This window comes from Cheilinus undulatus, linkage group 22 (genome assembly GCF_018320785.1).
Source record: "Cheilinus undulatus linkage group 22, ASM1832078v1, whole genome shotgun sequence".
NCBI classification, from domain to species: domain Eukaryota; kingdom Metazoa; phylum Chordata; class Actinopteri; order Labriformes; family Labridae; genus Cheilinus; species Cheilinus undulatus.
The window spans coordinates 21451186-21478867 of record NC_054886.1 but is presented as its reverse complement, the minus strand read 5'-3'; the positions used below and the strand labels follow the sequence as shown (position 1 = coordinate 21478867).

Below are 27682 nucleotides of genomic sequence, written 5' to 3'. Positions count from 1 at the left end.
TAAATAGGCATACTTCTCCATCCATTCCTTGTTGAATTGTCTGTTCTCTGCATCTGTTTTTTTTTTTTTTTTTAAGTAGAAGAGACATTTTGTCTAGCTTCCTGGCCAAGAACATGTCTACAGATGCTGAAATTTTTGCACTGAGATGCTGGAGTGGAAAGCAGGACATTTGTCAGGCAGGTATGAAAGGAAATATAAACAAGAATTACGCTAAGAGTTAGGTTGGACAATCAAAATGGGATATAAATGTGACAAATGTCATAAAACTTGCATCTTTTTATTATCAAACTGGGGTAGAACATCTTTAAGCATGAGGACTTAGAATGACCTCAGGGGTCTGACCTGGACACAGGACCTCCAATTGAATATCCTGGGTCTATTGCAATTAGTAGTGTACATTTTACGGCAATGTGGAAATTAAGCTTCCTCTTTGCAGGAAATCATGCAGTGTAAAGTTTAAATATAATTAAAATCTAATTTAATTTCAAATAAATAAATTTAAAAGAAGTCTGTGGCCCGTACGGGGATCGAACCCGCGACCTTGGCGTTATTAGCACCACGCTCTAACCAACTGAGCTAACCGGCCCCACGTGACCTAAGCTGTGCAGAGTAACGAATTTGTCGGTAAGCTGTTCTTAATGGTGTTATCAAAACAGCGGATTTTAAAAACCGCCTAACCGTTCAAGTTTTCCCTTTTTTTATTTCTTGAAGCTCCCACACTCTTAATTTGGTTTAACTACAAGAATTTAAAACAGGGATAAACCACGCTGAGTGCAAGTCACTATGTTTTTTGATGAATTAGGCTGTACAAAATACACTACGTTCAGAATTGTGTATTTTGGTGATTATCTATTAGATACTTGTTGATAGATACGTCTTATTGTGTAATTTCGATCTGCTCTTCCTCTTTTAATGCTGTGTTCCGTTTTCTTTTAATTAAATGCTCCTTTGCGATGATATGTACATAAGTTTGTGCACAATTTTCAATAAAATACTGAAACATTCATGCAGTAAGTTTGTTCCTTTTACTTTTCAGTAGTGTACCGGAAGTTGTAAAGCTTGCCCTGTTAGTGGTGTGACGTAATTATCCTGCGACATCAAACTGGACGAACTAATGCCGCTCGTATGAAGTAAGCAAGTAAGCTGCTATTTTCAGTCACCTTTGTGCATGAAGTCCGTCAAACAGTACTGTTTCCTCATCTCTAACTACGTTAGTTGAGCTAAGTAATATGTGACTTTGACCGTGTTAATGTGTGGTTGAGGGCTTTTATGAATGAAGTAAACGCAACTGATGTGTTTTTAAATTGTCACTTCCCGCGAATTGACAAAGAAGCTTCGACAGACGGCTGTGTGCTAAAAGCTGTGATAGCTACCTCAGCATCACCAAGCCTGACACTTACGGGTGTAAAATACGGGCAAATGTGAAGCTAGTAGTGTTAAACTACTGAGAGTCTACGTATTCATTGGCTAATACTATTCAGGGGGCGTGTGTACAGTCGGCTTACAAGGATAGAGATTCACTTACAGAGCCAAGAACTGTGATTTTACATAAGACGGTATGGTGAGACACTCAACTAGCATGTTCTCTCATTGAGATAATACACATATCACTTTAGCCCCAATATAATATCCCATATTGTTCATCTAAGCACAGTTAGCATGTCAGAAGCCAAGGTGTTATCATTGAGGGATAGCTTGACTTTCAGTATCATATCACAGCTCTGACAAATACAGCCTGTTAGCCCTAAGAAAACATCCACACATCAAAGTGGAAATATTGATCTACTGGGCCTCTTGTCCTATTCTGACCTTGCTTTATGTTGTCATTGCTTTGCTTTATCATAAATGCCCAATTTGCTTGATTTCTAGGAAAATGTGACACATTGTAAATGGTTTCTAAGTATCTTTTTTAGTGGTTCTTTGGCTCGATACAAAAGATCTTCAGAAAAAGCCTCCTGAATGTAGCTAGAATTAAAGCTAAATCAGGGGAAGGTTCATGTAGCTTAACCCCTGAGATGCCCACCTCCTAATCTGAGGTCTCCTGAAATTGCAAGCACTTTTAAAATAGCCTTGGACACGACTTCTCTTCTTTGGCAGAGAAGTGTTTCTAAATGGCATGATCTCTAATATGTCATCACGATGGATATGATCAGTTAGGTACCAAAGCCTTACAAAATATACACCTGTTTAAAAAAATGGTTCATAAGGGAGGATCGAGTCTATCAGAACTGCTATGATCAGTAGATTTTGTATCAACTGGCAGAAGGTTAGATTTTTAATTTTATATACTCTATGTGTGTCTGAACACTTTTTTGTTTTATTTGTATATTATGTTCTGTTAAGCCATTAATTTTGTATGAAATGTGCTGTACAAGTATACTTTTATTGAACTGAAACAGAGGTAAATGTGATGAGCTGTTTGCTAATAGTATGTCACTGCTGCCGTCTCACCCACAGGATGATTGACATAGAGAGAGGTGCTGGTGATGCTGGCGAAGAAGAACCCCGGAGTAAGAACAAGGATCTGGAAAAAAAGAAGAGGTCTCGTGTCAAACAGCTGCTGGGCGACGTGAAGAAGCAGGTGGAGTTCTGGTTCGGAGATGTCAACCTTCACAAGGACCGCTTTCTGAGAAAACTCATAGATGAGTCAGACGATGGATGTAAGACGAAGCCAAAATGTGATTAAATCCTGTTTCAAAGTTTCTGCATGAGAAACTGGATTTCACTGAAACACTTGTGTTGTCTGTGCTTTAGATGTTGATATTTCTGTGCTGGCAAGCTTCAATCGAATGAAGAAGCTGACAACTGACACAAAGCTGATTGCTAGAGCGCTGAAAAATTCATCTGTTGTTGAGGTACTGTGAAGAGATCTAAATGCTTTCTTTTGCGTATTTTGTTGGTTTCAATAAGATGCATCAACCAACATGTATTCCCTTCTTTTTTTCAGGTTAACCTTGAAGAAAATAAAGTCAGGCGTCAATTTCCTATTGGAGAAGTACCACATGATGTTGATGGCCGCACAGTTTATGTGGTAAAATGAGCCTTTCCTTATTTGAAAAATTCAGTTATAATTACATTTTGTAATATACAGGTGCATCTAAAAATTAAATTTCATGAGAAAATTCTTTTTTTCCTCTGATTTAAATCAAGAAGTTAAACTTCTATATATTCTAGATGCATCTCTTACAAAGTGAAATAATTCAAGGCTTTTAAAATTTTTTTTTATTTTGATAATTACAACTTACAGCTCACAAAAATCAAAAATCTACCTCTCAGCATATTAGAATATCACAAACCATTAGTCCAACAAAGGATTTATGATACAGAAATGTTGACTGTCTGGAAAATTCAGCTAATTTATGCACTTAGTAAGTGGTTGGAGCTCCTTTTGTACAAATTACTGCATCTGTGCAATGTGTCATTGAGCCAATCAGTCCGTGGCACTGCTGAGGTGTTATGAAGCCCAGGTCGCTCTGATAGCAGCCTTCAGCTCGTCTGTATTGTTGAGTCTGGAGTCTCTCATCTTCCTTTTGAAATTCCCCCAATTTGGCAAATCAGACACAGTAACACCATGGTCAGCAATTCAGTTTCTGGTAGTTTTGGCTTCACAGTGAACAGGTACCTAGTCCTGCTGGAAGAGGAAATCAGAATCTCTATAAATAGCACAACAGCAGCAGATGACATGGCACCCAAAACCATCACTGATTGTGGAAACTGAAAACACTGAACTTCAAGCACCTCGGATTCAGTGCCTCTCTGATCTTCCCCCAGTCGATGGGACCTTGATTTTCCAAATTTAATGCAAAATTTAGTTTAATCTTTAAACAGGACTTTGAACCACTGAGGGACAGTTCAGTCCTTTTTCTCTTTAGCCCAGGTGATATGACGTTGTCTGTGGTTTAGGAGTGGCTCGACACTAAGAACACGACACTTGTAGCCCATGTCCTGGAATGAGAATGAGGGCTCAGGAAACCTTTGCAAATTAGATTTTTCCACAATCTTCTAAATACTTTGAGATAGTTTATTTTTTCTCTTTGTGAGCTGTAAGCCGCAATCATCAAAATTAAAACAAGAAAGTCTTAACATGTTTCACCTTGGTTTCACATGGTGATTTTTAGCTCAGTTTGATATTTAGCAGCAAGAAATCAAAATACTGTTTTGTTTCCTTGTGTTTTTCTCAGGAACTGTTGCCTAAGGATGTAAATCACAGCTGGATCGAAAGAGTGTTCTCAAAATGTGGAAATGTGGTTTATGTCAGTATCCCAAGATACAAGTCCTCTGGTGACTCGAAGGGTTTCGCTTTTGTGGAATTTGAGAAAGAAGAAGAAGCACAAAAAGCTATAGAGGTAATAATGTTTGTTAAGCTGATCCTCATTATTACCAAGTATTTGCTCTTGGGAAAATGGAAACTCAAAGAAAATTTCTGACTTATGAAACAGATGCTGAATAACCCCCCTGAAGATGCTCCAAGGAAGCCTGGGATTTTCCCTAAAACAAAGAACAGAAAGCCTCTGCCTCTGCCAGCTGACAATCCTCCATCAGGTATAGTTTGGTATATAATCCACATCTCCATGATATAAGATTTCTCTTAAAAATGGATGGCATTGGTGAACTTTGTTTAAGAACTTGAAAATATTGATATTTAGGTGAAGAAGAGGAGAAGAAAAAGAGAAAGAAGAAGAAAAAGAAAGATGGCACCACCGTACAGACTTCAGCTGAAGAATCTAAAGAGCCGGCGATGGAGGCCGAGCCGTCCGAGCAAAAGAACAAGCGCTTAGCAGCTGGGGATTTTGATTCAGAGGTCACCAGCACGCAAAAGACACCTGGCAAACTATCAGACAAAAAAAGACGACGGTCACAGACGGCAGAAGGAACTGAAAGTGAGGCGCCGTCAAAGATGAGAAGGCTAGGTGAAAGTGAAGGTGTGCAGGAGAAAGATGCAACAAAAACTGGTAACTCATTTTGGTTCCTCTTTTCAGCTAATAAGAGAATTTCTTTAAACAGCAGTAAAAAAAACATTAGATCTTTAATATTTTCATTTTAGACCTGCCTGCTCAAAGTGAAGGAGAGAGGGGCGTTGAAGAAGGGAAAGAAAACAGAGAAGACTCAATGAAAGCAAAGAGGAAGAGAAAAAAGAAGCACAAGGAGAAACTGAAGATCGGGGAGGAAGTTATTCCACTGCGAGTTCTATCAAAGTAAGATCTACATCCTTTTTTATTACTGGGTTATTTATACATACAAAAAATACAAATACAAAAAAACCCCCGAAATGATGCAAGACAGTGACTGATGTCTTTCTTCCTTTTTCTGGTGAAGGAAGGACTGGCTCGTGTTGAAGGATGAGTATCTGATTTTGCAGAAGCGCAGCATGACGTCCTTGAAGAAGTGTATGACTAAGATTGATCACAAGGAGCAAGAGAGTCCCACAAAGATGGAAAATGACCCTCAGGATGGAAACAGTGAGTCCTGACCAAACTGATACCTGTAGAATAAAGTAATAGGGAAGCTGGCTCATAACACCAGATATCTTGAAACAGATGCAAAAAAATGATTTGGTCCGATTAGATTTGCATTATCAATTCTATTCTTTCTGATGCAGAAGTGCTTATTTGTGTTTTGTTGTATTCTTCTAGTTGATCACTGCAATAAGAGCGAGAAAGAGACGAAGCACGGCCCTCAGTTTACCAGTGGTGTCATCATTAAGATAACAGACAGCAAGCCACTACCGGGGAGGAAGATCATTAAAGTACAGTATTGTTTTAATGACAAAATTCAGTGAGAACATTTTTATATTTCTGTTTCTGTCAGCATAAAATGTCAGGTAATACTCACAAAACAAGCCCTGGATAGCTCAGCCGACTTCCCAGAACATTAATATAAAGATAGAACATTACATTTATATTCAAGAAAGCTCTCTTTTTGTCCTTTCATGGGCAATATAATTTGGCTTTAGGAAAAAAAAACATTTTAATGTCAAAGTGAGAACACATTTCTACTGAGTAATGTCAGTTAAATAAAATATGTAAGTGCCACTATTGAAGAAAACTCTATTATTAATTACTATTGAATCTGGACTAGAGTTCACCAAAAGGCATGTGGGAGACTCCATGGCCATGTGGAAGAAGGTTCTTTCGTCTAATGAGACCAAAATGGTGCTTTATGACCCTCAGACAAGACGCTATGTTTGGCAGATGCCACAAACACACCATCCCTACTGTGAGGCATGGTGGTAGCAGCATCATGAAGTGGGGATGCTTCTCAGCAGGTAGAGGGTTGAATGAATGCGGGAAATTCCTGGAGGACAATCTTATTTAGTCTTCAAGAGGACCGTATCTTGGATTTATCTTCCAGCAAGACAATGATCTGACGCATACAGAGAAAGCTACTCAGAAATGGTTAAAAGATAAGGTGAATGTTCTGTAGTGCCCGAGTCAAAGCCCAGGCTGGACTGAAAATGGGCTGTTCACACCTGATCCCCACGCAACCTGACAGACCTTGAGCAGTTATTTATTTTATTTACATATTTCTGTTCAACTGACATTACTTTTTAAACTCTGTCACTTTCACATTCAAGACATTTTTGTAATTTTTTGGTCATAAAAGCCAAATTATATTGACTATTGATTTATACAATTGATTTTAGGGTAAAAATCCAATAGGTGGAATACTTTTTATAGGCACTGTAGATCTACACTCACTATTCACATGGGATTAGTATTACCAAGGGACCTCTGGTAATTTGTAGTAATCGCACAGGATGTTTTATTTACCTTATTTCAGACAGAGGCCCACAGGTAATGCTAATCCGAAAAGTGCTATAGTTCATTCAGTTCTCACTGTGTATAAACACGTAGATATTAAAGATTGATAATGAAAGGTTATTTTCTTTTTGTGGGTTACATTGTGCAGGATGCTCTGTGCAAAATCTCTCCTGTGGCGTACGTCGATATCCTGGAAGGAGACGCTGAGGGTCACATCCGATTCCACAGCCCTGAGGACGCTAAAGCTGTCAGCGACGTACAAGCAGAGCTACAGAAAGAGCACAGCTGGAAGCTTGAGATCCTCACAGGTAAGAAATTTTTATTTCTTCACATAGGCTATATGCACCTCTGATGAAGTCCAGTTTAAGGATAGATATGCTCGACTAAGCTGGAACTTAAATTCTTTATAATTCATGACTGTGTAAATAAATTATTGTGACAGCGCTCATCAGCTTGTCTCAAGTTCAGTGTGTTTTCAAAAGCACCATTGAATTGTCACCGCTTATACAGTGTATGAATTATTGATTGAATTTTATGTGACGATATAACATAAAAGACCTTTTTTAATGCTTCTCACAGGTGATCATGAACAAAGGTACTGGCAGAAGATCCTCGTGGACCGTCAAGTGAAGTTGAACCGCCCGAGGGAGAAGAAGCGAGGCACAGAGAAGGTGAGATCTGTCGCTTTAGTTATAAATAGAAAAATGTGCACATTTGCTATGGCCATGTGCAGTAGCATATTGTTAATCTTCATTTTGAGTAGATAAACCAGCTTATTAACCAATGTTTTATGTTTTATTGTAAGAAGTGAAATAATGTGATGGTGGGATAGATAATCCTGGAGAAAGATGCACCTATTTTGAGTTCACTATGCATATGTAGTAAGCAGCTTATCCTAAATCCAGTCCATGAAAGGATAGGATTACTATCTGACATTATGTCCCCCCTACAAAACGAGCAGTTCAGTTATTTGCACTCACATCTAATTTCTCATTTTCTCGTCACATTGCAGCTCATATCCAAAGCTGAAAAAATCATCATCGCTCGGGCCAAAGAGGCTCACAAGCACATCCGTTTCCAAGAAGACTGACCGCTGCTGAATCAAAAGGAAATGTTTTGGCAGGCTTTAAATAATGTCATATGAGGGGGACAAGTCATCTTTATTCGTCTAAAGCTCAGTTAAATCTAATTTTAATCTTTTACATGCATAGATTTGTTAAAATGTCCCCTTGATTTTTTATTTTTGCACTGGAGCCTCCAAGGTAACGTGGACTGCTGCTTTGCGTTGACGTTTTGAAAAGTTTTTATTTCTTAAATTGAAAACCCCCTTTTTTTAAGAAAAGGAGATTTTGTATAGATTGTAAATATGATAATTTGGAAACTCTCCGAATCAAGACATGAACTAGTCAGGGCATTTCCTTCTTAAGATATTTGCCTTTTTGTTTTTTTAATAAAATAACATTATTGATAAATAAATCATTACTGTCTGGCATTTTGTAGAGTTTTAATTAGACAAATAATTAATCATTTCCAAGTTACTATAACATAGATGAAGCACTGGCTTGTGTACAAAAGTAAGGTCCTGTGTCCAATCAGCAGATTTTTTACACTTTTGCACCTTTTTTTTTCTATTCAAAACTAATAAGGGAAACAGAAAGCTTTGGTAACACTTGTAGTATTAAGAGAAATGATTTAAACACAACTAATGTTCTCTACATCTGTTGCTGGAGCTCTCTGTTTCCTTCAAGACTTTTTTTCATCATGCATGTACCTTGGAAGCTGGTGAAGTCATGCCAGAATTACTATAGCTTTGGTGAAGTTGAGCATTTTCAGCTATCTTAATTGTTAGAATGCCCTCAGTGTCAGATGCTGTTTGCTGCTGAGCTCTCAGTTAAAAAAAAAAAAAAAAACGCTCAAACTTTGAAGCTACACATGATGTCAGTGACACTTTTCCCAAATGGAGCAAAAAAAATTAAGAATGATATGACTGCTGTCACTAGCAACAGCAGGGGAGAAACGAATCTGAACATATAGGGGTTCCTTTTTTTCAGATCTGGAGCTGCTGTTAATGCCAGGATACAATTTCTTCACATTATTTTCATGTTTGTGATATTTAGTTATGCACAGGCATATATTTAGCACATGGAGCTATTTAAAACAGACCTCTCAGTCAGCAAGGGGAGAGGTTGAAGTGCTCCGCATCATCTTTTTGTAACTCACAGCAGGAAATGTTGGTAAAAGCGCTCTGAATCTCAGGGCATAGGCACTGCCTGTACAAAGAAGACCATGAGTGGACACGTCTTAAAATATTCAGTCTGAATTCTGATTTTACGGCTTCTGAAAATTAAATGATTGCACCTTTCAAGCACTCAAGCATCAGCTTTAAGTTTTCCCTTGCTTTTATTTTGAAGGTGTGAAAAAGGATGTATGGATAAGGGGTATGGATATGATGATGTAGCACTATTAAACAGGCCAACAGGCTTAAGTGAGGGAATAATCAAGCACATTTTGATTTGAAAATTAGGACACTCACAGTGCTTTGTTTAACACTTATCTACAGGTGCATCTAAGAAAATTAGAATATCATGAAAAGTTCATGTTTTCCCATTATTTGCTTCAGAAAGCTAAATTTTCATATATTCTAGATTCTTCTTATGCAAAGTGAAACATTTCAATGTTTTTTGTTTGCATCTTGAGGATTAAGGTGACGATTACAGCTCATAAAAATAAAAAATCTGGTTTTGCAGAAAAGTCCAATTTGCAAAGGTTTTGTGAGCCTTCATTCTCTGCCTCTGGTTCAGTACATACAACAAACAATCATGGGGAAGACTGCTGACTTGACAAATGTCCAGAAGACAAACATTGACTTCCTCCACAGAAGTTTGGTGCTGAAGGGCAGGCTGTTCTTAGAGTGCCGTACCAAAGCTTATTCGTGGAAAGTTGACTGGAAGGGAAAGGGGTTTTCAGTTTCCACAGTCAGTGATGGTTTGGGGTGTCATGTCATCTGCTGCTGTTGATCCACTGTTCTTTATCAAGTCCAGAGTCAACACTGTCAGAGCACTACCAGACATTTCAGAACGCTTCATGCTTCTGTCTGCTGAGAAGCTTCATGGAGATACTGATTTCCTTTTCCAGCAGGACTTTGCACGTGTCCACAGTGAAGCCAGAACTACCAGAAACTGGTTTGCTGACCATGGCATTATTGTGTTTGACTGGCCAGACAACTGGCCTGACCTGAACCCTATAGAGGATCTATTGGGAAATGTCAAGGGACACCAGATGAGCTCTGGTATCAGAGCAACCAGGGCTTCATAAGTCCCCAGCAGTGCCACGGGCTGATCGCCTCCTTTTTACATCACAGATGCAGTCATTTGTGCAAAAAGAGCCCCAACCAAGTACTGAAATGAGCATAAATTTCCAGGTCAACATTTCTGTCTTATAAATCCTTTTTTATAGCTGATGTTTTGTGGTAGTCTAATATTTTGAGATAGTGGATTTTTGTGAGCTCTAAGCTGTAATCATCAAGATTAAAACACAAACATCTTGAAATGTTTTACTTTGTCCACAGAGGGCAAAGTGGTTCATCTTTTGCTGATTTTATCCTGGACGTGCCAGTCTTTTAACAGTCAGTTGTATCACTCATTGAGAAACTTTGCTGTAAAGAAAAGTTTTGTTACTTGTCGGTCACTGAAACCTCCCCTGCAGCACTGTTTACGGCAACAGCTATCTAGAAATGACCAGTTATCTTCCTGATTGTCTTGTTTGATTTAGCAGGTCATAGAGAGGCATCAAGGTCCCACAACGGCCAAACAAACTCTTCACAGGATTTTTAATCTGAATTTTAATCTCCTTTAATTAGGAGATTACGTAACATCCAAAATAAGTTGATCTGCAGAGCATCAGACATCCTAAGTATAAAAATAGCTGCTCTTACATAATCTTTGCATCACTGTATGGCTTTTATTGGAGTTTCAAGCAGAAACTACCTGAGGTAAAATGACAGCACCATGATTTGCTACCAGCTTGGTCTCAAAGAAACGCTAAGTTTGGCTTGAAACCATGCAGCATGCGGTAAGTCTCAGAGGGCTCCTCACAGCCATCATCAGCCCAAGTCACTCCTCTTTTCAAGGAAGTGGTCCATGACCTCCTGGTTTCCCCATTCTTGTGGGAGATTTCTTCAAAGCTGGACATGAATTCCTCATCAGCGGGTCTCTGGGTGACACTGGTTGAAGCAGACTCTCTCAGCTGAGGTTGAAGGTCTGAAGGCTTTTGGTTTGTAGCGTAGCCGTCAGGTAGTGTGGCAGATTTTACGGTCAGCTCATGTTTAGGGGGGATCGGTGCTCGTCTTTGTATTTTCCATGATTTAAAGTCCTCCCTTGTGGTGGTTGTTTTTTGCATGGGCTCTTGGCTTTTAACAAAGTTTTGGGTTTTGCTGGGTCGGATGGGTTTCCTGCATTGACACTGATGTACAATGTAGTCGGCCATTGTTGTTGACAGGAATCTCCCTTCTTCTGATAGGCTCGTCTCTTTGACTTTGCCTTGGCTGGAGTTCTTGTCAGTCGACCAGGACTTACATTTCTTAGAAAATTGACCGGCATCATTGAATTTTTTTGCGTCACGGGCTTCCTCTGACTTCAGGGATGCTGCAGGTGTTCTGACTGTCAGGTTGTCAGTGAGTCTGAACGGCTGACGCTTGCTGATTTTCCACACTCTGTAGTCATCTGGAAAAAAGAACAGGAAATGAGAGTGGATTTGGATCTTGAAGTAGAACATAGAACATTTTATATCTGAAATGCGTGACTACTTACTTCGGTACGTGGATGTGTAGTCCTGTACCTCGGATGACCATGTAGAGTTGTTTGCAGCGTTTACAGTTATCTGCTGATCTTTTGTGGTTGTTGTTACTGTCGCCTGTGGGAGCTTGGGTTTGGTCGGTATCCATTTTTTGGCCAAATAAAATGATCTGAAACAGGGCAGTTTGCATTTAATATTAGTGTTATGTGTTTGTAGGTTCCCCATAGTACTAGATCATACAATAACATTGCCTCTAATGTTGACCTCAAAGGTAAAACACAGAGGCAAGATTTCCAAAATCCATGTTTAGTGTGGTAGGATAACTCCTTGGATCTTACCTAAAGGTTGACACATCTGCAGCAGTCCCCTTCAAAGGATGGTTTGGGTTTGTTTGTTTTGTGGTTGTGACCAGCTTCTTGTAGGAGTTTGGGAGAGAAAACCTTTCCTCATACTCTGTGGTCATGAGGGTCTGAGTGTGGGGTCTTTGAGATCCTACATGTTTCCTAGAAAATGTTGAAAAGACATTTTAAAGTGTTTCAACAACAGCACAGTGATGCATTAACCTTCATTAAAGAAAATACCAAAAGGAGCCCTCTTGTATGCCCCTATGGTAAATGAACATGATTAAGTGCCATGAAGGGCCAAAGGTGGTTTGGTGTCCTAGACAAAAGTTGACCAAGTGGTCTTTATGTGGACAAAATTACCTCCTAACTGCCCTCTCAATAGTCAAAATTTGACCAAGCACTCCATTAAGTGCCCTCTTTGAGGACAAAATTTGACGAAGTGCCCTCTAAATAGACAAAATTTGACAAATTGCCTCATTAGTGCCCTCTATGTAGAAAACATTTTACTAAGTGCCCTCAGTCTAGACATAATTTGACATGTTGCTTCTCATTTCCTTCTAAATAGACAGAAGTTGACAAATTTTCTCTGAAGTGCCCTCTAAATGGACAAAAGTTGACAAATGGTCTCTTAAATGCCTTTTATGTACACAAAATTTGGCGAATTGTGTTCTTAAGTGTCCTAAAAATAAAGAGAAGTTGACAAATTCACACCTATTTTACCTCTAAATAGAGAAAATTTGACAAACCGCCCTCTTTATTGCCCTATTAATAGGCAGAAAATGACCAAGTACCCTCTAAATGCCCTCTTTGTGGACAAAATTTGGAAAGTTACCTTCTGAAGTGCCCTTTAAATAAACAACATTTGTGCTCATGTGGACAGAATTTGAGAAAGTGTTTCCAGGGTGCCTTTAAATGGACAATACATAAACTGCCCTTCATGCTGCCTTTCCAGTGGACAGACATCTCAGTGGATGACACCACATGTCTAAGAGTGGAGAAAATGCAATGAAATGCTATAAGCCCCTTGGTTTATAAAGTTCATTTTCATTGACATCCTCCCTTGTGTATCTTTTATTAAGTACATGGTTAAATGGTTTGTAATTCCTGGTCTGTTTTTACAGAGATGTAGTAGATGTAATCATAATAAAACATTAAATCTTAACAAGGATGTCTAGCTATTTCACTATAAATGAAAACTTTTTGAATGCTGGTGCCCTTTTTAACATTTCAGCCCCTGCCCCTCAAACATCCTGAGTCTGCCACTGATTGAGAGGACAAAAAAGGAAATGAAACACAATGATCTTTACCATCTTCAACAAGGGTGAAACAGCATGTGCGGCCTGATTTATGATAACATAACCCTGCAGGCATAAGCTGAGCATACCCTTTTGGCAGGTGCAAAAACAGGCTACCATTAAAAGTGAAATTTGAACAAATACAAGGTAGCATTTCGACCTTACAACAATAGCTGTCACAAAACGAAGACATGCCCAGACAGAGCAGATCTTACCTCACAGTTGACCCTTGTTGGTGGCCGCTGTGCCGAGTCTCCCCCCTTAAAGTTTGCGGCTGCATCGTACGTCCGCACCCTGTGCGCTCGTTGACGTCCCGTGGCTGGATAAGGACGCGGTCTGCTCCCCGGTTCTTCACTGCAGGCCTACAGCATATGAATTATTGACCGGAGGAGGAACATGGGGTTCGTGTTTGTGTCTGAACGAGAGTAACTTCTAAAAATAAACAGGCGTGGATTATTCAGTGATGCGGGCCTGTTGTCAAGGAGACGACGCTGCTCGTGAAATGGGCATTTTAACGCTTCAAAGCTGCCAATGTGCTGTAACGTTAAGTGGCGACGCCGCTTTTAGGGAGAAAACGCCATGTAATCCTTCAGTGCATGTTTCCCACTCCAAATCCACTTTTACTGTCTATTTTTATACTGCTGAATATGCAAAGTACAGTCACGTAGTGCATTCTGCAACGTGACTTGGTCCCAGGAGTCCATCTGTCACTTTGTAGTCATGTCCAAAACAGAGAGAGAGAGAGGTAGAGGGATTTAAAGAGACATGCAGCGGGTGGACACAGACAGAAATCAGCAAAAAATCCAGATGTACTCATGGGGATTTGCCACGCACTTAGAATACATTCTGGATTATTGAAGCCATTGAATTTAACAACGGTGCCTCGTTTTCTCCACTAGATGGCGTCCAAAGCTTGAATAAGGACTCAACAAAGTCCACGGTCTTCTCTATGGCTTCAACATTTAACAGTAGTAATTGTACATTAATTTAAATGAGTCAGACTGTTTCAAAAAGCATGATATGTAAAGGCACATAGATGCAACATATGGACGAAAGTATTTGGCCACACCTGTTGATTATTAAATTCAGGATTTTTAATCCAAACCTGTTGTCACAGGTGTATATAATCAATTTAACATTTATGATACAAAATGAGTCTTTCCGAAGAGCTCAGTGACTTTAAGTGTGGTACATTTGTGGAAACTAGGGATGCACGATATTGAATATTTGCCGATATCACGTATGTGGATTTTTAAGATATAATTTTTTTACCAACACTGATATCAATACCAATAATCAAATGTAGTTCAGACCTAAAACCTCAGTCCTTAAAAAACAGTTTAAAGTTTGAGAATGAATGAATTAGCTAACTTTAGTCCTTAAAACTAACTTTAAAGTGATGAATACAGAAAACGACTGCAGCTGACGTAGGTCTGCTGGTCTAGCCTAAAACTCCACCAACGTCTTGTGGGTTTGGCTGATATTTACAGCTGATATCAGCAGATTTTTCTAGCTAAAATATCAGCAGAAATGTTCAGAACTGCTGATACTGATAATTCACCTTTCAGCTAACTGATACCAATATCATGCTGATAATAAAAGACAAGGTTACTGTCCAAAAGGAGAGCAGTTTTTTTTTTTTTTTTTTTTTTTTTTTTTGCCGGTTAGCAGCAAGCATAATGACTAAATCCAGTTTAACTTTGAACATTGTTGTGATTTTTTAGTAGTCTGTTCTCTTTAAGAGGTTGGGAGTAACTTATTTGGTGTCTACAGTGCAAACACAAATATTTTCAGTGGAAGGGTTTATAATTGTCTTCATATCACAGGCATTTTAGCACTTTCCCAATCCATCCAAAATGTGTTAGGAGGGTGTTCACTGCCTTAATTTATTTTTTGTATCCATCCTGACTTGTACTTTTCAATAACCTTTTCTCTAAGTTGCTTGGAGTGTTCCCTTTTCTTCATGCTGTAATGGTAGCCAGGAATACTGATTATCCAGCAAAGCAAAATTATATTGACTATCCAGGGGGGTAAAAACTTTTTATAAGCACTGTAAGTGAAGGATTGAGATGCCAAAGTCTAATACTGACCCACTTCAACTGAAAAAAAGAGAAAACTGAAGAGAAGAGTTAAACTGTATGAATGACTGCAAGAAAACAAATAATCATAGACACCTAATGAACACAGTTCTGCAATTAATACATCTGAAGTGCACTACAAAAAGATTCTTTTAGGCTGCGGTAAAAATATTTTTACTCACAAGGAATTTAATGTGATTTCCATGTCTTTAGAAATCGTGCACAACATTTTAAATTTTTGATTAAGTTCCAAATGTGTACACCACAATATCTGCCTCTTGGCCATGTCTGGTTTCATAAAAGGTAAGATGAAGACCATCAAACCTGACATGTCACTGATCATTTTTGACCTACATTTAAGTATTTTACACCAATATTCAGTGCTTTTCTGTTTATCCAATCTTCCCCCCTTAAAATATTTATTGTTAATTTTAGATTCCTTAATCTGGCAGGTCTGAGTGTCAGAAGCAGCATTTAGAGCATGAAATACCAGAGGGCTACATTCCAGTCGCAAGCACTATTTTGATGTATAAGCCATGCAAATGAGAAAGCAGGAATTACATCACAGGCAGACTGGTGTTCAAAATATTTAAGCAAATAATTTGGCTGTCCTTTTAGACAAGAGAGCAGTATCAGCAGTCAGGCAGACCTTAGAAATTAAGGAATGAGGATAAACAGAGAAAAAATGTTAGCTGATGAAAGTCTGTTGGCTCAACCTCAACTCTGTGATAGTTGAATGGTCACCAGAGTAACTCTGTGACTGTTGAGTGGTCAGCAGAGTAACTCTGTGACTGTTGAGTGGTCATCAGAGTAACTCTGTGACTATTGAGTGGTCACCAGAGTAACTCTGTGACTGTTGAGTGGTCATCAGAGTGACTCTGTGACTGTTGAGTGGTCATCAGAGTAATTCTGTGACTGTTGAGTGGTCAGCAGAGTGACTCTGTGACTGTTGAGTGGTCATCAGAGTAACTCGGTGACTATTGAGTGGTCAGCAGAGTGACTCTGTGACTATTGAGTGGTCATCAGAGTAATTCCGTGACTGTTGATAGGTCAGCAGAGTGACTCTGTGACTGTTGAGTGGTCATCAGTATGACTCTGTGACTGTTGAGTGGTCAGCAGAGTGACTCTGTGACTGTTGAATAGTCATTAGGGTATCTGTGACTGTTGAATAGTCATTAGGGTATCTGTGAATTTGAGTGGTCATCAGAGTGACTCTGTGACTGTGACGCTTTCATCAGACAAGCAGCCTGGGGGAAGAAACCTTTTTTTGTGCCATGTAAATGATATCATATGTCCCTAAATACTATCAGTTTTGATTTTCATGCAGACAACAACCAAATGAAAATTGATGTCTCACTGAAAGCCCTAAACTGAATCTCTCAGTTTGTGCCCTACTGGCTTCAATTTCCTGTGACAGCTCTCAGTTTGCACTGATTTTGGTAGCCCTGAAGTACAGCTTATCCCTTTGCTGACCTGTACATGTGTAAGTAGTATTTACAGATGAAAAATCATATTGTGCCTTGTTAAACAGTCCAAAGTACCACCCGATTTAAAATTTTTGCTGTAAAAATGTGAAAAAAGGTTGTTTCTGATGCCTACCCAGTGGTAGTGGTTACAAGCATAACACAACCAACATTTATTTTCCTTTGTAATTTTTGGTCTTTCACTTTTGCCTCTTGTCTTTTTTTAACCTTTAATGCTGTTTATCCATGTGAGGCACTGCACATTGTTATCAGCTGTATTGTATATTGTTGGACATTCTGCCCACATAAAAGCTTCCTGTCCACAAATCTGCGTGTCCTTAACATCTCCAGATTTCTTGGCTCATGCCCTCCCTAAGAAGCATTATTGGTTTTATACTCTTAAGCCTGCAGATTATGCAACGGAACAATGACTTCAGTGCACTGCTGCCACCAACTTCTGCATTTAAGGTTGCAAAGGATTTCTTGTACTAATGATTTCACGTCGGCTTGCTTTCTGATTCTGTGCTCTCATGTTGTATCTTTCATTCTCTGTGATTTGGAGTGAGGACATACTTTCACAGAAATGCATTAAAAAGAAAACAGGCTGGCGTGAGGAATCACGGGATAAGAAGTCAGGAGCCTGCAGAGGTTTATGGATATTTGAAGCCCTTTCCCATTAAGTATTTCTGACTGCATATGAAAAATTACTGCTCCATTCAGTGTCATTGGGAATAACTCAGAAATCATTGCTGCATTTTGAAACTAGTGCACATGTGTAGAAGGATAGATGTTGATAGTGCTGCTCATGAAATATGGATTAAAGTAGCTCAAATTACGAGCAACAGCCTGCAGATTAAATTCAGAGAGCATCCTCCAGCTTCAGTGCATTAATGGAGACACCAGTGCCATGGAGTTCAGATGGATGTGCCAAAACAAAATGTTGACTTATTAAAGTGAAATGGGTCATTTATAAAGTTCCAAGTATTCAGACTGTTGCACACATCTAAGCGGGAGATTTTTTTACCTCCTGTTGGAGTGTGGTGCCTGGTACTGTTGCACTCATCTTTCTTCTTAATCTCTATTAAACCTTAGTCAGGCCTGCCCAATGGAACAATGGTCCTGAACAATCCAGCAAAAGGCAACTCCCTCAGTTGTTTTTAATTCATGTTTATGCATGTGCTTAAACTTTTAAAATGTTCTCTCCTTCACTGACAAATTCATATGCAGCTTTTTTAGGAGTCTATCATCTGCTGGTGCTTTTACAGCTTATTTTCCCTCCATATGGCTGGTTTGATAATCAAGGTTTTGACTGGCAAGCCCACAATACAGTTCTTACATTTTGAAAATACATAGAAAAGAACAGGCTCTTACCATGTTCAAGAGAGGGGAAATAAAATTTTGAAATGGGTTGGATTTAACTTAAGCTAGAAATTTGTTGCGTTTGTATTCAAATTTAACCTCCTGACACCTGAGCTTTTGTTTGGAATGCCTTTTTAGTTTCTCCCACTTATTTGGGATAAGTTGGATCTGATTTGTTTAAAAGCTCAGTCCTGTCTTTGAGCAGAAATTAGTTTTTACCAAAGATGATGTCCTCATATCTCCAGAGGGTCCTGTTGTTGCAGGAAATACAGCACTGGATAGGTTTTTTAACACATGGTTTGGCTGTGGGTCGGCCACTTGATTAGTTTTGGGGATCTGACAGCGGTATGGTGGAGTCATTTTTCTTCTTATTTTAAAATTTCTACGCAAAGTTCTGAATTTTTTGAAAAAACTCCTAAATTTCAAAGATTTTTCTTAAAATTTCTGTGAAAATTTGATAAAAAAATCTCCCAAAAAATTCCAGGCAAGTTCCTGAAAAATTTCAAGCAATTTCCGCTGAATTTCATAATAAATACCCCCTAAAATTTCTTATCAATTCTCAAAAATGACATTTTACCCCCTAATTTCCACGAGAATGCCTGAAAATTTCCAGACATATTCCCCCAAAATATCTAAACAAATTTCCCATGAAAATGCCAAAAATGTATAGGCAATCTTCCCTTGAGACTTCCAAAGAAACTCTCCAAAAATTGCAAACACATCCCCAAAATTTAATGAAAATGTTTTTAAAAATTTTAAGCAAATTCATCCAAAGTATCCAAAAATTGCTTTAAATTTCCCTGAAAATTTCATAGCAAATTCTCCCAACATTTCAGGCAAATTACTCAATTTTAATGGACATTCCTGACAAAAATTTAATAGCAGGAATTATTATTATAAGGGAGCCAAAATGTAGGGTAATATATTTTTGCATTGCCTATATTAAGGTTTGACAGTGTTACAGCTGGGCCCCTTTCTGACGCTCTGCCCCCCCTATGAACGGCCCTGCTCTTATGGAAAATATGCTCCTGTCTCGCAGTGACACTGCTCTGTTGGATGGCTCTATCGTTTAAAGGTGTTAAAGAGCTTCCGTGCGCTTTTACGCAGCCAAAAACACAATCAAATCACGGTGAAACATATGCAGAAGAGTGTCTTTAAGTAACGCAAACATTGCATGAATACTTTATTATTTTACACACGTTTGCTCTCTTGCCTTGCTTTAGAGAAAGTCTGGTGACTTTTGCACAAAATGCAAAGTAATGCGTTTTTACGCAGCGTTTCTTAAGCTCGAGATACGACAGAAATACATCATAATTTCACTAATAGAGAATCGTGCAGGAGCTCAAAGGGTGTGGGGCAATAAATTATGTTAATGAGTCGGGGCAGATTGGAGGCGTGTTGTTGCCGTAATGAGGGGGAGCATGCCTGCACCGTGGAAAAGCTCCGAGCAGTAATGCTGTCTCCACTGCACGCGCGCTGCTTCTTATTTCCCCAGTCTCTCCTTCGACTTTATTGTGCATAATAGCACATTTCCTCTGCAGCAGACTACTGTGCAAGGCTTGGCGCAACAAGTTTGCAAGACCCCCCCTCTCCCCAACGCGCCGTCAGACAGGTTGACTTGCTTTGGCTGGAGCGGAGTGGAGCTCCTCTCATCTTTCTGTCGCTGTCACCACAAAGTGACTGTACGTGAACGCGGCGTCGCAGGATCTCTCTCACACACACTCTCACACACTCTCTCTCAGAACAGTGTGCCATAAAATTCGTGACTCCGTGCCAGATGCAGTTTGCTCCCAGCGGCGCGTGTAGTTGTAGTTAGATGGAGACCGCGGAGGCAAGAGGTGCATCTACGTGCGTGGAAAAAATGGAGAAAGAAGTGGCGCCTCAGAAGCGACAATTTCACCGCGCAACAGTGCTGAACATAATCTCGTGTTTATGCTCGGTGGCGTCCATCGCCTTCTGCATTCTCCTGAGCTTTAACGCAGCTGATATCAAGAAGAGGGTTGTGGATCTGGAGGGTGAGAATGGCGAGCACACCTTTGTCCGTGCCCCCGGCTACTCCATGGATGATTTTAATTCACTTATTGAACAAAGAGTGGACGAGCTGCTCTCCCAGGTAAGACTGAATGTTTGCACGCCTTTAAGTTGCTGTTTTAAGTCACTCTGTTAACGCAAACACCCCAAAAGAAAGCGTTCAATATCTTAATTTCACTAAAAGCACCATGCCCAAATGAATGAAAATGCCTTTCTTTTGACATTTCAGCGCTCCTATGAAAATTTTGTCAAGATTAGGACAGCCAGACAAGCAGCACCTGAATGCAACTGCCCTCCAGGTATGATCAACTACTTTCCCCAGCTCTGTGAGACTCTGGAAGCTTGTTACTGTTTTCATGGCAAATGAATGGAAGCTGCCTGAGCAGGTCCTTTGACACAGATGACACATGACAGCTTGCTAGGACTGTGTTGATATTTTTTCAGAGGGGGGTCTGCTGTGAAGGATGCACAACAGCTGACCGGCTATTACACTTAACAGAAAGAAAGGCATTTAACAGGGGGGCTAAACATAGAGGTGCTGAGAGGTTGTTTGACTTGTGATGTTGCCTGCTCAGTTGTGCACTCTGAGGAAGAAAAAAAAAACCTTCCTGAAATTCACGTTTCCCACCAGTAGATGGAAACATTTATTCCTTCAGAGTGGGTCAGCCTGCTGAGCATTCTGGGATGGAGTCAAGGTTGGGTTAGTCAGTGCATCAGTGAGGGAAGGCTGGAGGAAATACTGCACAGCATTGGCTGACATCACATTTATCCTCACTCTTCATTCATGCTGGTGTGCTTGGTTGTCAGATATCATTGCAGAGAAATGCTGCTTTTGAATGTTTGATTGAAAACTCCAGACTGGAGCTCAGTCTGCAAAAGAACCCTACAGATTCAGACTATATGCACCAAGTAACTGCTGCAGCAAGTAAACAATGCGATTGTAAAGTTGACATGGTTGCACAGACTGAAATTCTTGAGGCCATTAAGACATCATCTCGATTTACACTCACCAGTCACTTTATTAGGTACACTTAATTAACTGCTCATCAATGTAAACAACTAATCAGTCAATGAAACTGCAGCAACCAATGCATCCAGGCATGTAGGCACAGTCAAGATGACCTGCTGAAGTTCAAACAAAGCATCGGAAAGGTGATTTAAAGTCCCTGTAAAGTGAAATCCAAAATTTGTGTCCTAACACACTAGATAGGTTGGAATAAGGTTGCTGTTAACGTGAAAACAGTGAGATCTTTGTGTGACTGAATTTTGGATTTTGACTGTTAGGAAGTTTTTCACCTCTTTCCTGGCTTGGTTTAAGTTGGGCTTGGCAAATATAGCAGCCCCACCATGTCACCGATATAAAATCACCAAGCAGTTCATCGCAATACAGTCTAATGTAAGGCGATGTCACCGCCTTTATTGAAAATTAACAGCTACGGTGGCCTACAGGTCATTAAAAGTATCATAACAGAGAGACTTGTGCCAGAAAACAGTAAATCCGTGTGTCTCTACTCCCAGCCATAGTTCGCCATAAGGTCAGGGGGCAGGCTAATTGCTGGAGTACTTCTGTATTTTTCACTTGAACAAGATGCAGCAGGAACAAGCATCTTACCTGCTGAAGGTTTGTTTTAATCCATATTTTACTTGTCTTAAGTCCTGGATGATTGAAAGAAGTGGACTGTGGCTTTGTCTCTCTCAAAGCAGCAGCAGTTCAATCCCTCCTGTCTGTTTAGTAAAGTATTCGATTATAAACATATTCTATTCCTGCCAAGTCTGTCACAATTAAAACCTCTGATGCTAATCATATTTTGAATAGCAACATCAGGAAATGGACTGTTTTCAGCTTAAACTTAACAACAAGGACGCCTCATAAACGGGATACAGACGTAACTTCACGTAACTCTGAAAATGAGACATAAGGAATACCAGACGTGTCATTTTTCATGAATGTGAAGCTTAATTTTATAAACTTCGATAGTTTTCATGACTGAGATTTTGCCTGGTGGTTTATAACACAGTGGCCTTTCATACAACACAGATTTTTTATCATTTCACAGGGACTTTAAGTGATTTTAAACATGCCATGATTGTTGGTAGTCAGGCAGACTTTAATGCTGTTTACACCAAATTCTGACCCTACCATTTAAATGCTGCAGGAGAAATTAAACCTCATCAGACCAGGCAGAATTTTCCCGATCTTGTTGTCCAATTTTGGTGAGCCTGTGCAACTTTTAGCCTCTATTCCCTGTTCTAAGCTGACTGGATTGGCACCCTTCTCCTGCTGTAGCCCATCTTCTTCAGCGTTGTTCAACATGTCTATTCATAGATACCCCTCTGCATACATGGCTATTTGAGTTATTGTTGCCTTTCTATCAGCTCGAACCAGTCTGGTCACTCTCCTCTGACATCTGCCACTGACGAGGCGTTTTGGCCAAGAGAACTGCCGCTCGCTGGATATTTTCTCCTTTTCTGACCATTCCCTGGACACTCTAGAGATGGTTGTGCATGAAAATCCCAGTAGATGAGCAGTTTGTGAAATACTCTGACTGGCCTGTGTGGCATCAACAACCATGGCCCACTCAGAGTCACTTTAACCACATTTCTTTCCCAATCTAATGCTTGGTTTGAACTTAAACACAACATCTTGACCACGTCTACATGCCTAAATGCATTGCCTGCTGCTTTTTAAATGGCTGATTGGATATGTGTGTTAATCAGCGGTTGAACAAATATACCTAATAAAGTGATCAGTGCACTTGCTGCTCTAAACCTTTTTAAAGATGTATTAGGTTAGGAGTTTTGGCTCCAGGGGTGTATCCAAAGAAGTGGCCAGGGCCCCCTTTGAGGTCTGATCGGCCACCCTCAAAATCCTAAACTATTTCAGTCAGGACCACTTTGTGAAGAAACACACATGATTGGCAGCTATTGATATTTCTTAAATAGCAGTTATTAATTAGCATTTACTTAAGAGCAGAGACAACAGAATGACATTGATGAAGTCAGAGGCAGGATGAAGGAGGAGCTGGGGTGGAGGAGCGGCTTGCAGAGGGAGTGGCAGAGCATATCCAGGCTAGAGCAGTTTAAATAAAGCAGCATAAGAGTGATTAGCCAATAGCATGTTTAGAGCAAATCAGCTGGCCGTCAGCTGATGAGGGCTTGAGTGAGATCAGCTGATCTAAATTTATCGTGGCACTGGACTCTGTGGCCTACCTAAACTAAAGCCAAATGTGGCAGTTTGCCTTTTAAGATGTGGCATTTATTCAACTAAATCCTTTTGCAAACACTTTTAAAGACACACATCTTCTCTTTAAGAATGCAAGCATTCTGCTTTGTCGTATCAGTGGGTCTCATTTCTTATCTCATAGAAAATTAAATTTTTAGCCAGTTTTTGGGGCAACAAGTGCATGTTGAATTTCTTCTTGTTCTCTAAGTTTTCTTTTCATCCTCATAAATGTCTACAAGGTCAATGACAATCATGATGATAAAAGCAGTCCTCTGATTTTCCTTTCCCACTGTAAATAACATGTCAGTGGTAGTAATGCTTCCAAGCGCTCTCAGTGTGAACATTGTTCTTGTTTCTGGCAGACTGCTGCCTGTGCTGAGCCGCCATGCTGCAGGAATCTGACATGTTTTCATAACTTTTTAAAGTTTGATGAAGAGGGATCTGTGTGCATCACATCCTCAGTAAACCCCCCAGCTGGGAATGTGATACAGTGAGTGTGAACAAACTGTGGGGTGACCTCTTTCACAGACTCATAGCTGTGACAGTGTGCGGTACTGTCTGACATTTTGGATGGACAACCAGGGGGCTGTGAAGGGTTTGTTTAGTGCTGGATCGAAGTGGTCTTGAGCAAAGCGGCAAATCCTTCCTTTGGCCAAGTGCTGCTCCGGTGTCGGCCTTGATCTATGACCTCTCTGTTGGACAAGGAAAGATCCCCATTCTGGCAAAAACAGAACGCTGCAAAAGGAAAAAGTCATAATCATTTTATTTATCCTAGTCTGAAGTGGTCTTGATTAAAGTGGCGAATCCCTCCTTTATCCAGGTGCTGCTCTGGTGTTGTGCCTGATTGCTAAACTCTTTGTTGGATAAAAACGATAAAATTCTCCCCTTGCAGGCAAACACATTGACGCAATAAAGGCTAGAAGATGTATCATAATTGAACTTATGGAAAAAAGAAACAGAAGAGTGAACATATGATTCCTAAATGACTAATACGAAGTGGTTTATCAGTGGCAAGTGACTCATCCTCTGAATCAACGGAGCCAGAAGTACTGGAAGTATAAACCATCATGAGACTCTCACAGTCATTCTTCTGTTGTCAGTCTTAAATATATGTTGGATTTTAACCCACTATCTAAGTAAGTGCAGAGGCCGTTACCTGGAAAACATCCACACATTTTCAATTTCAGGTGTTTTATATAGATCTCGCCTTTCCTTTCTCAAAATATCTCATCTATCTTGTCATAACTTAACATTTCATGCTTTTGCAACACTGCAGATACAAGAGAATATGTTGGTTGGAATAAAAATGAGGACAATAACAGTAAAGGTAGCATTTTTACAGAAGCCTGAAGTAATCAGTTAGGGATGTATGTGGTTAGCCAGCTTAATGGTTTTTGTTGTTGGGACCAAAAATACCAGTTGGTTAAACTGATTATTTCTATTTTTTCCCCATTTCAGGCCCACGTTCCCGGTCAAATGCTCCATCTAAATTGTAATGCAGCTATATACCACTAGTAGCTACTGTAGCTGTTCTTAATGACTTCTACTTTGCTGCCATATCTCAAGTCCGAGACAGTCTGGCTGCAAATGCCTCTCTCAAATGCCTGCTTTGCAGACCACTGCTGCCAGACAGCACCATTATCAGGATGGAAATACATTAAAAAAATTCCAAATAAAATCAGAATACACCTCCAGTTAGGGTTAGGGTAAAGAGGAAAGTTACGACACCAAAAGTTAAACGTTAAAAACCTGACCTGCAAAACCAAATTACAAAAATGTTTAATCTAGCTGACTTAACAGGAGGGCTGGTGGGTTAATCCAAATTTTGATTATATTGCAATGTGTCCTACTGTGTTTTTAAATTGTAGAAGGTGTAACATTCTTTTGACCTGAGATATGTTTCAAAATATAAGTTTTGCACTTTTTTTAAGCAAATTTGCCAACATTTTTCTTTCCTGCTTTTGCATGTTTGTCTTGAGAAGGATAAACTCCTCATTCCCTTCAATACAACAGTTCATATTGAATTTACAGTTTCATTACAACAAAAGCTCAAAGCTCAAACTGAAAATTGAATTGAATTTACGAGTCAAAATAATCGCAGTTACTGGCCTATATCAAAATTGTTCAGCCTTAGTTTAATCTGCCAAATATTGTGTTTGTTATAATATATAATGATGAGGAACTTGGAAAATAATGGCATATTAAATCATAATTTTGTGGAAAACAATTACAGTTAAATTGGTCTCTATGCTGTTGTTATGTTATGTTAGCTTTAGCTATGTTTGCTTAAAATAATGTTTCTAAAACTGACTCTAATGTAGCTGCGTTGGCTTACATAGTAAGGTGAACTACCTAGCTAGCATAGCTGTGTTAGCTTGCACTATGTAGCTAAAGCTAATCAAACAATGTTAGCTTATGAAGCTTAAGTTAACATTGCTAAAGTTTACATTGCTATGTAGCTATATAACCTTTGTAGCTTACAATGCTATGTCAGCTTCAGCTACATTGGTTTTAAGTCAATACTAGTAAAGTTGAGTTGAACCTCAGTACTTTGGTCTACATAGTAACTTTAAGATTTCAGCTAGCCTAGCTAAATGTGCATTCATTATGTGGCTAAATCTATGTCATTTTAAATAGCTATGCTTTCCCAAGCTAACAATGCTAAAGCTAAAGTTTACATCGCTATATTACATGGTGACTACTTAGCTAGCTTTCGTGATGTTAGCTTTGGCTATGTTAGCTTTGGCTTTGGCTATGTAGCTTTGGCTCCATAGTGAAAGCTAAAGGAGCCAGTGTTTGCATAAATACTTATAAAATGGGATATACATTATCCTTGAAAATGTCACTTCCTTCCTTATGGTGGTAGTGTGTCTCACAGTAGTGGTCTGCAAGAGAGGTGTCTGAGAGCTGCTGTCTGCAGCCAGACCCCTCTCCTTTATTTCTTAAAGAACCACTAGCTCAAAGCACTGCTAGCATCTCCTAGGGACAGTGTAGTTGAGCTATATTTTGACCTGAAAATGGGGATAAAGTTGTCCACAGGCTATGTTAGGTTACACACATTTAACAGAAGTACAGAGTGACAGTAATCAGTGGAAGACTGTGGACGTTAACTTGGAAAGAAGATTGAAGGCTGGCGGTGCTAGCATTGCTAATGTTAGCCACATTGTATGAACCAACTTTGTATTGTTACAGTGTAAATATGTTTTATCGTTGTATCGTAAGGTTGGTTTACATCAATGACTTTAATTTATAGGTATGGGCAGAGCAAGAGCAAGAATTTCCTTTAAAATTAAAAAGGTTTTATCCTATTTCCAGTGCTTATTTATTTTGGTAGGTGTCAGAAAACCAACATTGCTGTCTCAAGATAACCTCACAAATAAGTCCAGATCTGGAGAAAATAACTGAGATTAATGGGTAATCATTGGAAATCACAGTGATATACTTTGTCTGGATTGGCTTGAATAGTTTTTGTTATTACTTATTCCATAGTTTTTAAAATTATGGTTGCATAAAAAGCATTCATTATCTGTAATTTTGTTTGTATTAAATCATGCATAATTTGATCCAGTGTATTGAATATTGTATCATTGTTGCATATTCTGCTAGTAGCATATTTTGTTGAAAGTTGAGTCACAGGGCTTTTTAAGGCCAAATATCTTTATACCCCATGAATGCTGAATGGGTTCACTCAATATTTATCCTCTCCTCTGTCTAAGAGACAGCCCCTGGCTCTGATGTGGCTTTTTTCTTTGAGGGGAAGAACGTAATGTGCTTTTCACAGTCTTCACTTTATTGCTGTCAAAGAAGACAGAGTGGTTGCAAAGACGGAGCAATGGTCCATGGCTGGAGGATATTTTATAGGTTGCTTCTGAATCAGAGGGAGTTCGTAGCATCTTTATCAAAGAAAGACTTCACTGAACTTGAAGTAGACTTTATTCATGCTGATGTGGTGGTTGGTGAGAAAAGATGAAGTTTCTTTATGGTGTGATTTGTCATTCTAACAGTGTCTGCTTTCACTGACTTTTAGCTTCTCAAAACACTTTCTTTCTAAGTTTGTGATCAGGCCTGAATCTGAGAGTGCTTCAAACATGTTGAAAGTGACGTTGGCTGAATGCTCCACCAGTACGCTCCAATCTCAAGTATATCAACATTTTTACATCAGTTGCCATGAACTTCTGTCCACACAATCTAGACACATTCTCATTTTTGTTTTTGAAAAATGACTTGACAACTTTGGATTGATTTCCAATAAATCTGGCAAACGTTCATGGTGCCCAGAGGATTAACCCTATACTGACTTTATATCATCCAACTAAATATTCGAGCTCCTCAAT

At 39.4% G+C, this 27682-nt stretch overlaps 3 protein-coding genes and 1 non-coding gene across 13 annotated transcripts in view; 2 read left to right on the top strand and 2 right to left on the bottom strand.

Moving 5' to 3' along the window:
• Window positions 1-512: 512 nt before the first annotated feature.
• trnai-aau lies at window positions 513-586 on the bottom strand. Its single transcript has one exon. It is a non-coding gene; the product is annotated as a tRNA-Ile (tRNA).
• A 503-nt stretch (window positions 587-1089) lies between these two features.
• larp7 (La ribonucleoprotein 7, transcriptional regulator) lies at window positions 1090-8237 on the top strand. Of its 3 annotated transcripts, none has more exons than XM_041778837.1 (13): window positions 1090-1130; window positions 2458-2660; window positions 2755-2855; window positions 2948-3031; window positions 4182-4346; window positions 4440-4542; window positions 4647-4952; window positions 5045-5195; window positions 5317-5459; window positions 5634-5746; window positions 6910-7069; window positions 7341-7432; window positions 7774-8237. In XM_041778837.1, exons 1-13 carry the CDS (start codon window positions 1126-1128, stop codon window positions 7849-7851), a joined length of 1704 nt encoding a protein of 567 aa, XP_041634771.1. In that variant the 5' UTR covers window positions 1090-1125; the 3' UTR covers window positions 7852-8237. The 3 variants fall into 3 exon arrangements, with proteins under 3 accessions (XP_041634771.1, XP_041634772.1, XP_041634773.1); XM_041778838.1 differs by having other exon boundaries at window positions 1099-1138; XM_041778839.1 differs by having other exon boundaries at window positions 1118-1210.
• Window positions 8238-10790: 2553 nt separating this feature from the next.
• On the bottom strand, window positions 10791-13483 carry LOC121505018. The gene is made up of 4 exons (XM_041780137.1): window positions 13410-13483; window positions 11894-12058; window positions 11570-11724; window positions 10791-11482 (listed from the first exon to the last, which is right to left on the bottom strand). Exons 1-4 carry the CDS (start codon window positions 13472-13474, stop codon window positions 10791-10793), a joined length of 1077 nt encoding a protein of 358 aa, XP_041636071.1. The 5' UTR covers window positions 13475-13483.
• Window positions 13484-19582: 6099 nt separating this feature from the next.
• The window catches only part of LOC121504912 (collagen alpha-1(XXV) chain), a 245038-nt gene continuing 236938 nt past the window's right edge, over window positions 19583-27682 (top strand). For all 8 annotated transcript variants that reach the window (XM_041780021.1, XM_041780019.1, XM_041780017.1 and 5 more), the window contains exons 1-2: window positions 19583-20207; window positions 20355-20424. In XM_041780021.1, the coding sequence (XP_041635955.1) occupies window positions 19911-20207; window positions 20355-20424 (367 nt within the window). In that variant the 5' untranslated portion in view covers window positions 19583-19910. The remainder of the gene's footprint in view (window positions 20208-20354; window positions 20425-27682) is intronic.

Bases quoted from the DNA above. Each gene is read 5' to 3' on its own strand.
- larp7 (XM_041778837.1), top strand. The intron at 4,347-4,439 runs GTAATAATGTTT...CTTATGAAACAG, and splicing joins AAGCACAAAAAGCTATAGAG to ATGCTGAATAACCCCCCTGA. The intron at 5,460-5,633 runs GTGAGTCCTGAC...GTATTCTTCTAG, and splicing joins TGACCCTCAGGATGGAAACA to TTGATCACTGCAATAAGAGC.
- LOC121505018 (XM_041780137.1), bottom strand. From the start codon at position 13,474: ATGCAGCCGCAAACTTTAAGGGGGGAGACTCGGCACAGCGGCCACCAA. The intron at 12,059-13,409 runs GTAAGATCTGCT...AACATTTTCTAG, and splicing joins CAACAAGGGTCAACTGTGAG to GAAACATGTAGGATCTCAAA. The intron at 11,483-11,569 runs GTAAGTAGTCAC...TCTTTTTTCCAG, and splicing joins CTACACATCCACGTACCGAA to ATGACTACAGAGTGTGGAAA.